At 33.7% G+C, this 14,073-nt stretch overlaps 1 protein-coding gene across 3 annotated transcripts in view; it reads right to left on the minus strand.

Annotated features, from left to right (window-relative positions):
• The window catches only part of HOOK1 (hook microtubule tethering protein 1), a 90,759-nt gene that overhangs the window by 62,194 nt on the left and 14,492 nt on the right, over window positions 1-14,073 (minus strand). For all 3 annotated transcript variants that reach the window (XR_012379453.1, XM_073896652.1, XM_073896651.1), the window contains 3 exons: window positions 9,077-9,127; window positions 7,759-7,891; window positions 496-563 (listed from right to left, as the gene is read on the minus strand). Coding sequence is in view for 2 of the 3 variants with exons in the window: in XM_073896652.1 (XP_073752753.1) it covers window positions 496-563; window positions 7,759-7,891; window positions 9,077-9,127 (252 nt within the window). In the remaining variant the exon portion in view is untranslated. The remainder of the gene's footprint in view (window positions 1-495; window positions 564-7,758; window positions 7,892-9,076; window positions 9,128-14,073) is intronic.

The following is a 14,073-nucleotide window of genomic DNA, read 5'->3' on the forward strand; positions in this document are numbered from 1 at the left end:
ATCAACGTGTACCATATGAATTCTGAATTTTTCTGGTTGACTTTACACAACTAGAATGGCTTGAACCCAGGCTACGTGGCTCCCAAACCTATCACCATATTTGTTCACAGTACTAACATTCTGAAAATGAACATAAGATATATTTCCACACATGCTTTAAAATTTTGAGAAAGACTGTTCTAATTGGCAGGGAAAAAAGAAGAAATAAAAATTCTTATCTGGTGAGAGGTTGTTTATCCTGCTTAGGTGAAGTTATCAAAGGGAACTGACAATATTATCTTTTTTAAAATACAGAAGTACTAAAATTGAGCTTGAAGTTTTTTTAAGATATTTTGGGTAAAGAAAAGAAGAGAAGACACACTAGCTTAAGGTAAGTAAACCTGCTGCAAAGGGCAAGTTTATACAAATAGAAAAATATACATCCATAAGATTTATGTGAAAATTTTTGTGTCATTTGGTTAAGGATTTTTATATGTGAATATAATAAAAACTTACCTCTTGAATAGCAGTCATGACCACATGTTGAACAGACTCTTCTAGTGTCATTATATTTTGAATATGTTCTGTGATTCAAAAAAAAAAGATGGATCTGACAAAAATCTACTCTTTACCCATGGAACTTCAGCCATTCAATTAACTAGCATAAAAGTTCATTTACCATACATACTTCTTTATGCAAGTATTTTTCCACAAGAAATATGTCCACTAAAATCAGATAAGCAGAATTGAAAATATTCATATTTTTAAATGTTTTCTTTTTCCTAAAGAAGAAAACCTCTAATTTCCTTATAAGGAAGAGAAAGAGAAGAAATTATAATCTTAAAACAATTATTACAATTTCCTACCTGTTGTTAGATATTCAGTATTATAGGATGAATCCATACATATTAAATGAATTCCTAAAATCTTCAGCCTAGAAAGTTACATTTTATCACCTACTTAGCTCATTTCAGGAAGGCTTTTAAAAAATGGACTCATAAAAGCCTCCTGTAAATGTGTGCTCAACATTCATCAAGTCTCATCTCAAGGAGATACTTACGCCTTACCACAAACACATAGGCAGTAAGTTGATTCTGTCCCAATAAGAAATGAGGAACCATAAGAAAAAGTGTTTCATATTTTTGCATATTTCATATATTTGCATAATCCACTTCAACTATAAGTTCTACAGCTAAAACAATATCTAAAAAATTCCAAACTTCAAAAAAAAACCTTACTATTTTCAAAACTTTTATCGTTTTAATGATTCTTCTGGAAAACTTCTGGAAAAGTTCTCTCAATCTTTTATTTGTAAAGCCAAGAACTGGACAAAGACTCTGATAGATTCTGGTATGCACCAGAAGTAGGGAGTGGGTGGGAAAGGGGAAGAATTAAGTAGAGAAAGCACAAGCGATGCAATGGTTTCCTTTAACTGGCTTTTCTGGATAATGGAGTGTTTCAAGTCTGCTGAAACCTGCAAAAAAACTATCTTTTTTCCCCACCAAGATAAACAGGGTACTACTAACCAAACAAGGTCATTCTTTCCAGACTGAGACTGTTGCTATACCTTGGAATCATTTTAAAATCAATTCTCCCTGCAAAGTATAAAGATGTATAAGCTGTTTTACATTTTGTATGTGTTTTGTTTTTAAGTTTTAATTAATTTACTCCATTTTTCTTTCATTTATTTGCTCACTCCTACAAGCTGAGAGCCCACATACCTCCAAAAATAAATCCAATTAAGAAACACTATGTTTTTAATAATGACAATGAAACTATTCTATATTTACTACTTGCTAAATTTTTATTTATGTATGTGGAAACTTAATTTCCTTTTAAAATTCTGAGGACAAAATTGCTAAGTAATGCTTGGAACTAAATAATGAAAATAATACTAAAATACACGGAAGATAATAAATCATAACTTAGGGGAAAATTACAGCTTAAAATGTCAATTATAACTTGGAATAGAAAGAACTGATTCACAAGAAAATAGATGAAATGAGATAAAAGACAAGAATAGATATTAAATAGTACAAACAGAGTCAAAGCCAAAAGTTGGTTTTTTGAAAAAGACTACTAAAACTGACAAACATGGGAGAGGGAAGATGTGAGGGTTGCTGGAGGGGCCATCAAAGGATACAAAAAAATAAAAAGATGTAAAATATGACATCATATACATAAAACGTGGAGAAGGAAGTCTATTTAAGTGCTTTCAGAACCTGAGCAACCATCAACTTAATACAAATCACTATACAGGATGTTATGTATCAACTCACTGGCAATCAAAGATCAAAAGCCTATAATAGATACACAAGAAATAAACAGAAAAGAATCCAACCATAACCCTAAGAAAAGCCATCAAACCACAAGGGAAGAGAGCAAGACAAGAAAGGAATGCAGAACTACAAAAACAACCAGAAAATAATTAACAAAATGGTAATAAGTACATACTTACCAATAATTACTTTAAATGCAAATGGACTAAATTCTCCAATCAAAAGACACAGGGTGAGGTAATAGATAAAAAAACAAGACCTATCTATATGCTACACCTGTATGAACCTACAAGAGACTCACTTCAGACCTACAGATACAAATAGAGTAAAAGTGAAGGGATGGAAAAAATTATTCCATGAAAACAGAAGAAGAAAAAAACAGCCAGAGTAGCAATACTTGTATCAGACAAAACAGACTTTAAAACAAAGACTGTAGCAAGAGACAAAGAAGGGCACTGCATAATAATAAAGGGGTCATCCCAACAAGAGGATGTAACAACTGTAAATATGCACTCAACACAGGCATCACCTAAATAAAATATTAACAGCCATAAAGGGAGAAATTGATAGTAATATAGAGTAGAAGACTTAACAACCCACTTACATCATTGGATAGAACATCCAGACAGAAAATCAATAAGGAAATAGTAGCTTTGAATGACACATTCGATCAGATGAACGTAACATATATATAGAACATTCCATTCAAAACAGCAGAGTACACATTCTTTTCAAGTGCACACGGAACATTCTACAGGATAGATCACATGTTAGGACACAAAACAAGCCTCAATAAATTTAAGATGATGGAAATCATATCAAGCATCTTTTCCAACTACAACAATATGAAACTAGAAATCAAATACAAAAAAAAAAAAACTGGAAAAGAACACACATACAAAAACGTTAAATAACATGCTACGATATTATCAGTGTGTTAACAAAGAAATCAGAGGAAATAAAAAAAAATACATGGAGACACAACAGTAATGAAAACACAACAGTCCAAAATCTTTGGGATGCAGCAAAAGCAGCTCTAACAGGGAATTTTATAGTGAACCAGGCCTACGTCAAGAAACAAGAGAAATCTCAAACAACGTAACCATATACCTAAAGAAACTAGGAAAGGAAGAATAAAACAAAGGCCAAAGTTAGTTGAAGAAAGGAAATAATAAAGATTAGAGTGAAAATAAATGAGAAAGACTAAAAAACCATAGAAAAGATCAATGAAACCAAGAACTGATTATTTAAAAACATAAAACTGGTAAGCCTTTAACTAGTTTCATCAAGAAAAACAGAGTCAACTCAAATAAAATCAGAAATGAAGGAGGAGAAATAATAACTGACAACCACAGAAATACAAAGGATTATAAGAGAATATTTTGGGAAAAATTATACGTCAACAAATTGGACAACCTGTAAGAAATGGATAAATTCCTAGAAACATACAATTTTTCAAAATGGAATCAGGAAGAAATAAAAAAATCTAAACAGACCTATTACAAGTAATGAAACTGAATCAGTAATAAAAAACAGCTTCCAATAAACAAACATCCAGGACTAGCTGGCTTCACAGGTAAATTCTACCAAACATTTAAAGAATAGTTAATACCTATTCTTATCAAACTATTCCAAAAAAAATAGAAGCAGGAAAACTTCCAAATTCATTCTATGAGGCCAGCATGATTTTGATATCAAAACCAGACAGAGACACTACAAAAAAAGGAAATTGCAGGTCAATATCTCTGATGATTACAGATGCAAAAATCCTCAACAAAATATTAGCAAACCTCATTAAAACACATTAAAAGGATCATTCACCATGATCAAGTGAGATTTATTCCAGGGATGCAAAGGTGGTTCAATATTCACAAATCAATCAATGTGATACATCATATCAACAAGAGGAAGGATAAAAACCATGTGATCATCTCAATAGATGCAGAAAAGCATTTGACACAAAGTACAATATTCATTCATGATAAAAACCCTCAATAAAGTAGATTTAGAGAGAATATATCTCAACATAATAAAGGACATATCTAAAAATCTCACAGGTAACATCATGCTTAATGGTAAAAAAAATAATGAAAGTTTTTCCTCAAGATCAGTATCAAGATAAGGATTGCCAATCTCACTACTTTTATTCGACATAGTACTGGAAGTCCTCACTGCAACAAGAGGACAAGAAAGGAAATAAAAGGCACCCAAAATGGTAAGGAAGAAGTTAAACCGTTACTATTTGCAGATGACATGCTACTATATATAGAAAACACAAACGACTCCACCAAAAAACTATCAGAACTAATAAATGAATTCAGTAAAGTTGCAGGATACAAAATTAATATACAGAAATCTGTTGTGTTTCTATACTAATAATGGAGTAGCGGGAACAGATATTAAGAAAACAATGCCACTTGCAACTACACCAAAATAAAATACCTAGGAATAAATTTAACCAAGGAAGTGAAAGACCTATACTCTGAAATCTTTAAGAAACTGATGAAAGAAATTGAAGATGACACAAACAAATAGAAAGATATACCACACTCACAGACTGAAAGAACTAATACTGTTAAAATGTCCATAATACCCAAAGTCATCTACAGATTCACTGCAATCCCTATCAAAATACCAACAGCATTTTTCACAGAAGTAGAACAAATAATCCTAAAATTCTATGGAACCACAAGAAACCCTGAATATCCAAAGCAATCTGGAGAAAGAACAAGGCTGGAGGTATCAGAACTCCAGATTTCAAGATATAATACAGTGATGTAGTAATCAAAATCGTCTGGTACTGGCTTAACAACAGACACATAGATCAATGCAACAGGATACAGAGCCTAGAAATAAACCCACACCTACATGGTCAATTAATCTATCACAGAGGAGGCAAGAACATACAATGGAGTAAAGACAGTTTCTTCAATAAATGGTGCTGGGAAAACTGGACAGCTACATGCAAAACAATGAAACTGGACCCCTTTCTTACACCATACACAAAAATAAACTCAAAATGGACTGAAGACCTAAAGGTGAGACCTAAAACCATAAAATTCCTAACAGAAAATATAGGCAGTAATCTCTTGAACATCAGCCTTAGCAACGTATTTATGGATATGTCTCCTCAGCCAAGGGAAACATAAGCAAAAATAAACTACCGGGACTATACAAAAATAAAAAAGCATTTGCATAGCAAAGGAAACCATCAACAAAACAAAAGGCAACCTACTAAACAAGAGAAGATATTTGCAAGTGATACATCCAATAAGGAGTTGTATACAAAATATATAAAGAACTACTACGCCTCAACACCAAAAGTACAAACAATCTCATTAAAGAATAAGCAGAGGGCCTGAACATTTTTCCAGAAAATAAATACAAATGGCCATCAGATACATGAAAAGATGATCAACAACCCTAGTCATCATGGAAATGTCAATCAAAACTACAATGAGATACCACCTCACACCAGTCAGAATGGCTAAAATAAAAAACACAAGGAACAACAAGTGTTGGCGAGGATGTGGAGAAAAAGGAACACTCGTGTGCTGTTGATAGGAATATAAATTGGTGCAGCCACTGTAGAAGACAGTATGGAGGTTTCTCAAAAACATAGAAAAATACCATATGATCCGGTAATTCCACTGCTGGGTATTTACCCAAAGAAAACCAAAACACTAAATCAAAAAGATATATGCACCCCTATGTTTATTGCAGCATTATTTATAATAGCCAAGATATGAAAGCAACCCAAATGTCTGTCAACAGATGAATGGAGATGTAGTATATGTGTGTATATATATATACACATATACATACAATGGAATATTACTCAGCCATAAAAAAGAATGAGATCTGTCATTTTCAACCACACAGAGGGACCTAAAAGGTATAATGATAAGTGAGATAAGTCAGATAAAGACAAATACCACATGATTTCACTTACATGTGAAATCTAAAACAAAATAAAATAGAACAGAACAAAACAAACAAACAGACTCTTAAATACAGAGAACAAGCTGGGGGTTGTCAGAGAAGGGGTGAGTAGGAGGATGAGTTAAACAGATAAAAGGGATTAAGAAGTACAAACTCCCACTCATAAAATAAATGAGTCACCAGTGATGAAAAGTACAGCATAGGCAATATAGTAAATAATATTGCAATAACATTGTATGGTGATAGATGGTAACGAAACTTATCTTGGTGAGCTTTGAGTAATGTACAGAATTGTCAAATCAATTTGTTGTATGCCTGAAACTAATGAATGTCAATTATACTTCAATAAAAATAAAAAATAAATTATAAATAACCAGTAACTGAAATAGAAATGAAGCATTAATCAAATAAAAAATAAAGAGGATAACAGAAAAATTCTAGATCTATAAATTAATTGCTATTTGTCAATTTGTAATTAAACATTTATGGAAGTTTTCCATGAGCAAATTTTCCTTATTTTGTGAAAAAAACCCAATATATAGATCTTTGACATTTTCTCTAAGTGAGAAATAAAAGTCTATGGAGAAACACTCACTTGCCCTAGAAAAAAAAATAGCTAGTTGATGATAGAGATGGACTAATACCAAAGTTTTCTGATACCCAATCCTTATTCTTTTTTATTAATAAGCAATTAATTTCATATATTTTTTTTTCTCCTTCCTTCCTAAATTTGTTCTTATTGAATTTAACCTATTTCATATTCTTACTTCATTACATAGATAAGACTGAATTTGTCTTCTCAGGTCCTGGTTTAAAGCACTATACACACTAAAGTACCCAACATATTCTTATAAAGGTGATGTACTAAGACCAAGTTTGGATGAATCATACAAAAAACATCAGCATCAAAAAGCTCACTACCCAGACTGATGCAAGCCCTGAGGGGAGTAAATCTTGGTCTGTTCAGTTCATCATTTCATTCACTACATGCATCCAAAAATGATCTCTTGTACTTATTAGGATACGGATCACAGTGTTTGTATATACCAATATCAAATACCAATTCCATTTATGTCATCACACTGCTTAACTGGAGGATACACTAGACAGGCATTCTTCTGAAAAGAGCCGAATATCACTTGAAGAAGCTGGGATTATAATTTAGTATCTGCATATTTATTTATAAAAATCTGAATCAATCTAAACTTCTATCTTACATATGAGACAGAAAATGTATCAGATGAGTAAGTACAATTTTTACTGAATATCCACTAAGTCCTAAGCACTGAATATGCAAATTAAATTAATTAAACTAAAATACATTTAATTTAGTCACTGACTGTAAATCTCAGAATCCAGGCACAAATAGGATACTCAAGATTTGCCGCTTTTTAATGGCAAAACTGGGCTAGCCTTAAGACCTCCTGGGTTACATTTCTAGGTGCTTTGTGACAAAGATGTAGTAGTAAATTTTTATGCTACTTTGTATAACAATGTAGGTTGTTTCTAGAAAGTAAACTTTCCCAAATTAACTTTGAATTTATTGAAATTCACTTACCTTGCTTCTTTTCACAGTTGACCGCACAACCTAAAATAAGCTGGAGCAATCTCCCAAGCTCCACAGAATCTGAACATTCAATTATTTGGTTTAAATCAGGGATAAGTTCTTCAGAAATCTGCTGCCCCAAAAACTGCAGTATTGAGACAATAAATTAGATCACTCATTTCTGTAGACTACAAAGAATTTATTACATTTAATTATTACAAGGAAAACAAACTATAAATAGGATTGTGAAATGACTCAGATAAACTAACAAAATGATAAATCCATAATAACTGACTGAAACCAGTTAGCAAAGTTCAAGCAACATCCCCAAATTTTGAGTAACCAACCAACAGCAACTAAAATGGTTTTACATAAAATAACTTGGTTCCCACTGTCTGAGGGATTAAGAAACCCCTAGACTGATCTTTTATGACAAAACTTATGCCTTTCCAAAAATGAACAGATTTATGGTAAGCTGAAAGATAACCATATTTTGATGCATGACTGATTAATAGTAAACCACAGTATAAACCATCATCACACTTGCAAATGAACAGCAAATCTAACAAATCTAATGGATTAATCTTTCTGGCCTTAATTTTTTTTTAGCTCATTAAAAAGTTTTCTTGGCATTAAAAAAGCTCTAAAATGAGCTTGAGGCATTAACAGGTTGAAAAATTTCAGTCTTAAAATTACTGGAAAAAATTACAAGTATAAATATGTGACAACTTTAAAAAATAGAAACCAAGTCTTTTAACGGCAAAACCAAACCAAAAGTTTTCAAACATAGGCAATAAGCTTTCTTAGATCAAATAATCCTACTAGAGAACTTGTTATTGTACTAAGAAAAATAAAACCTACTTGAATAATGTACTATCTAAAGTGACTTTAATACTACTTTCATTTTGCTTTTTTCCCCAATTTACTTGCACAAAAGCATAATTTCACAGTATACCTTTGTTGCTGTTTGCACTGAGAAGGTCAAAATAATACTTTACATAGGAAATACTTCAATTTAATTATAAAGTCTACTTTATAGCATTGCATAAAATCAAATCATTTAGAGATGATGGTAATTCTCTTGGAGGAAATAACAAATTTCAAGAGTATCAATATAGAAGCAACATTATTTTACATATCAATATATTACATTTAAGCCTGTTCATGTTCACAAAATTTGAGTGTTCTGAAAATGGCAAAAAAAAATACATTCTAATTATGAATTACATTTTAGTAAGATGTTATAAACAAAAATCCAGGTTATTTTTTGGTGTCAATATAAATATCATATAGGATTTTGTATTTAAACAAAGTCAGATGTTTTTCATACCTCACTGTAATAACTCATAATTCCTTGAAGTACCTTCTTTAAATTACTAGCCTAATGGGGAAAAAAAGAATAAGAGTTCAATAAATTATTTCGAATTAGCAATGAAAGAAAATTTATGCCAAGGTGAAAGACAATAAAAACTCTGGCCTCATAAAAATTACAACAAAAAAACATATATTAGAGTTTTATAAATATAAGTATATGATATTTTTTAAACATGAAAGCTTTAATTAGAGTTTGATGCTTACATAGATTAACCAGAGTGGTTCTATTTATTTATTTATTAAAGATTTTATTTATTTATTTGACAGCGATAGAGGGAACACAAGCAGGGAGAGTGGGAGAGGGAGAAGCAGGCTTCCCACGGAGGAGGGAGCCCGATGCGGGGCTTGATCCCAAGACCCTGGGATCACGACCTGAGCCGAAAACAGATCCTTAACGACTGAGCCACCCAGGTGCCCTGACTGGTTCTATTTAAAGTGAGCTGTAATGAATCAGATAAAGGGCTAGTATCCAAAATCTATAAAGAACTTATCAAACTCAACACCCAAAGAACAACTAATCCAATCAAGAAATGGGCAGAAGACATGAACAGACATTTTTCCAAAGAAGACATCCAAATGGCCCACAGGCACATGAAAAAGTGCTCAACATCGCTCGGCATCAGGGAAATCCAAATCAAAACCTCAATGAGATACCACCTCACACCCGTCAGAATGGCTAAAATGAACAAGTCAGGGAACAACAGATGTTGGCGGGGATGTGGAGAAAGGGGAACCCTCCTACACTGTTGGTGGGAATGCAAGCTGGTGCAACCACTCTGGAAAACAGTATGGAGGTTCCTCAAACAGTTGAAATTAGAGCTACCATTCGATCCAGCAATTGCACTACTGGGTATTTATCACAAAGATACAAATGTAGGGACCCGAAGGGGTACGTGCACCCCAATGTTTATAGCAGCAATGTCCACAATAGCCAAACTGTGGAAAGAGCCAAGATGTCCATCGACAGATGAATGGATAAAGAAGATGTGGTATATATACACAATGGAATATTATGCAGCCATCAAAAGGAATGAGATCTTGCCATTTGCAATGACGTGGATGGAACTGGAGGGTCTTATGCTTAGTGAAATAAGTCAATCAGAGAAAGACATGTATCATATGACCTCACTGATATGAGGAATTCTTAATCTCAGGAAACAAACTGAGTGTTACTGGAGTGGTGGGGGGTGGGAGGGATGGGGTGGCTGGGTGATAGACATTGGCGAGGGTATGTGCTACGGTGAGTGCTGTGAATTGTGCAAGACTGTTGAATCACAGATCTGTACTTCTTAAACAAATAACGCAACATATTTTAAGAAAAAAATGAAAAAGAAGAAGATAACAGGAGAGGAAGAATGAAGGGGAGTAAGTCAGAGGGGGAGACGAACCATGAGAGATGATGGACTCTGAAAAACAAACTGAGGGTTCTAGAGGGGAGGAGGGTAGGGGGATGGGTTAGCCTGGTGATTGGTATTAAAGAGGGCACATTCTGCATGGAGCACTGGGTGTTATGAACAAACAATGAATCATGGAACACTATATCAAAAACTAATGATGTAATATATGGTGATTAACATAACAATAAAAAAATTAAAAAAAAATAAAGTGAGCTGTAATGAAGTACCAACTTCAAAGATTTAGCTATGAGCATGTCAACCTCCAGTCACAAGTGAGTAATAGGGTTTCTATTTATTCTCCTGCCACAAACAACAGACAATAGGACAAAATTCAAGGAACAACGTTTTCCAAGCTTTAGCCACTGGACAATATGGAGGAGGAAAACAAAAAAAGATGAGCCCAGCTCTAGTCCAAGATTTCTCTCTGGAGGCAATTTTCATTCCATGAAATAAAGTGGTAGAAACTAAACAAAGCCTGATGTTCTCACTGAGTTGAGGAGATAGACATCAGAAGTTCAGGAAGGTCAAGGGAATTAGAATTTGCAGGGCAAAGAGGTGAGCCCTACAGCTAGAAAATGTTTCAGAAATCTGCACAGTGGTTTGTCACTTTCAGCTGAATACCAATTTGCAAGTGCATGGGTGAAACTCACTGAGATTAAACAAAAATAATTTCACCTTTTTTTTCTCCCCCAGTCAAAAATAACTTCTGGAGTGCCTGGGTGGCTCAGTCCTTAAGCGCCTGCCTTCGGCTCAGGTCATATCCCAGGGTCCTGGGATCGAGCCCCACCTTGGGTTCCCTGCTCCGCAGGAAGCCTGCTTCTCCCTCTCCCACTCCCCCTGCTTGTGTTCCCTCTCTTGCTGTGTCTGTCTCTGTCAAATAAATAAACAAACAAACAAACAAATAAATAAATAAATAAAATCTTTAAAAAAAAATAATAACTTCCAAGGAAAAAACAATCCAAGGAACTTTAAGCTGAACAATTCCCAGAGCTTACACATGGCCAGAAATTGTTGAAATTCCCACCAGCCAGAGGGAAGAGACTATCTGCATCAACAAGCAGTCACTAAAGACCCTGAAAAGGTCACTCCTTAGTAATGGTCTAACCTAGCCCTAGAGGAAAAATAATTCCAGATCTATCTCCTAACCCCCAAAGCTTTGGAAGGATCAAACTGATTCACAAGTATCTTAACTGCCTGCAAGAACAAAGTCCAACACTCTTTAAAGGAAAACAAAAAATCCAGCACTCAACAATGAAATTCATACTGTCTAACATCCAATAAAAAACTACTACATATGTGAAGAAGTGGGAAAATGTGGATCATAATCAGGAGAAAATTCAGTCAACAGAAATGGGCCAAGAAATGAGAGATGAAAGAAGAAGACAATAATGTTAAAACTGTTAGCTTCAATTTGTTCACGGATTTAAATGAAAACAGGAATATAAGAACAGAAATGGAAGGGCGCCTGGGTGGCTCAGTTGGTTGGGCGACTGCCTTCGGCTCGGGTCATGATCCTGGAGTTCCAGGATCAAGTCCCGCATCAGGCTCCCTGCTCGGTGGGGAGTCTGCTTCTCCCTCTGACCCTCCCTCCTCTCATGTGCTCTCTCTCTCTCTCTCTCATTCTCTCTCTCAAATAAATAAATAAAATCTTTATTAAAAAAAGAAGAGAAACGGAAGAGTTTCTTTTTTTTCTTAAAGAACAAAATAAAGAGATGGTCTCTAGATTAAAAAAAGGAAGACTCAACTGTTAGGTGTCTCCATGAAAGACCTAATATGAAGACAGATTAAAAGAATAAAAAAAGATATACTAAAGCAAAAAATAATCATAAAACTGGAGTGGTTACTTTAATATCAGACAAATTAGACTGCAGAACAAAGATTGCTGGGGATAACAAAAGGCCTTTCATAATGATAAATAGAATCATTCATCAAGAAGACGTTTAAAAACTGATGTATATAAACTTAATAACAGAATTCAAATTACATGATTTAAAAGTTAACCAGAACTGAGAGAAATCAACAAATCCACAATCACTGTTAGAGATTTAAGCACTCCTCTTCCATAACTGATAGAATAATCAGACAGAAAATCAATAAAGATATAAAAGATGCAATAGTACTATCAATACATTTGACATAATCCATCTGCAGAATACATGTTGTTTTCAGGTGCACACAGAACATTCACCAAGACAGACCATATGTTAGGTCGTAAAATAAGTCTCAATAAATGTAAAAGAATTTCTCAATACAGAGTTATGTTCTCAAACAAAAATGGAATTAAATTAGAAATCAATAAATACAAGAAAGGTACCTTAAAAATCCTCAAATATTTACAATTTGAAATACCTATTTCTTTTTTAAAATTTTTTATTGTTATGTTAATCACCATACATTACATCATTAGTTTTTGATGTAGTGTTCCATGATTCATTGTTTGTGCATAACACCCAGTGCTCCATGCAGAACATGCCCTCTTTAATACCCGTGACCAGGCTAACCCATCCCCCCACCCCCCTCCCTTCTGTAACCCTCAGTTTGTTTTTCAGAGTCCATTGTCTTTCATGGTTTGTCTCCCCCTCCGATTTCCCCCCCTTCATTCTTCCCTTCCTGCTATCTTCTTTTTTTTTTTTTTTAACATATATTGTATTATTTGTTTCAGAGGTACAGATCTGTGATTTAACAGTCTTGCCTATTTCTAATCTACCTGTGGGTCAAAAGAAACCACATGGGAAATGAATGAATATTTTGAACTGAATGAAAATAGGAACACAGTATGTCAAAATGTGTGGGATGTGTAAGGCAATGTTTAATATTAGGAAAATAAAAGACCTAAAACTTATGATTTAATTTTCCACTTTAAGACACAAGAAAAAGAAGAGAATATGTTAAGTAGAGGAAAGGAAATAATAGAGAGGAAATCTATAAAATAGAAAACAAAAGCAAGTTCTTAAAAAGAAACCAATAAACTTGATAAATGTCAAGCCAAACTTATCAAGAAAAAAAGAAAAGACATAAAATGCCAACATCAGCAGAGAAAGAGGATACATCACTAAAGATCAGAGTCATCAACATATTTTTAGCAAAACAATTAAGAACTATATGCCAACAAATTGGATAACCTAAATGAAACCCAGTCAAGAACAATTGTATGCCAACAAATTGGGTAACCTAAATGATACACACAAATGCCCTACAAGACACAACAAAACTGACCTAAGAAGAAATGGAAAATCAGTCTGGTAGTTTCTTAGAAGGTTAAATATATACCTACACAATGGGATACAATCACATTCAGGAAATTTACCCAAGAAAAATTAGATATATGTCACTGCAATTGTACCCAAAGTAGGTAAACACAGAAACAATTCCAATATCCATCAACAGGTGAATGGGTAAGCAAATTATGGTGTATCAATGTAATGAAACACTACTCAGGGGAAAAAAAAAAAGAAAGAACTAATACAGGCAACATGGATGAATCTCAAAAACATCACAGTGAATGAAAAATGCCAGACACAAAGAGTAACAGAGTATATAATGTCTGATTCCATTT

This window comes from Callorhinus ursinus, unplaced genomic scaffold (assembly GCF_003265705.2).
Source record: "Callorhinus ursinus isolate GAN/ISIS: 27379988/994484 unplaced genomic scaffold, GSC_fseal_2.0 scaffold9, whole genome shotgun sequence".
Classification (NCBI taxonomy): domain Eukaryota; kingdom Metazoa; phylum Chordata; class Mammalia; order Carnivora; family Otariidae; genus Callorhinus; species Callorhinus ursinus.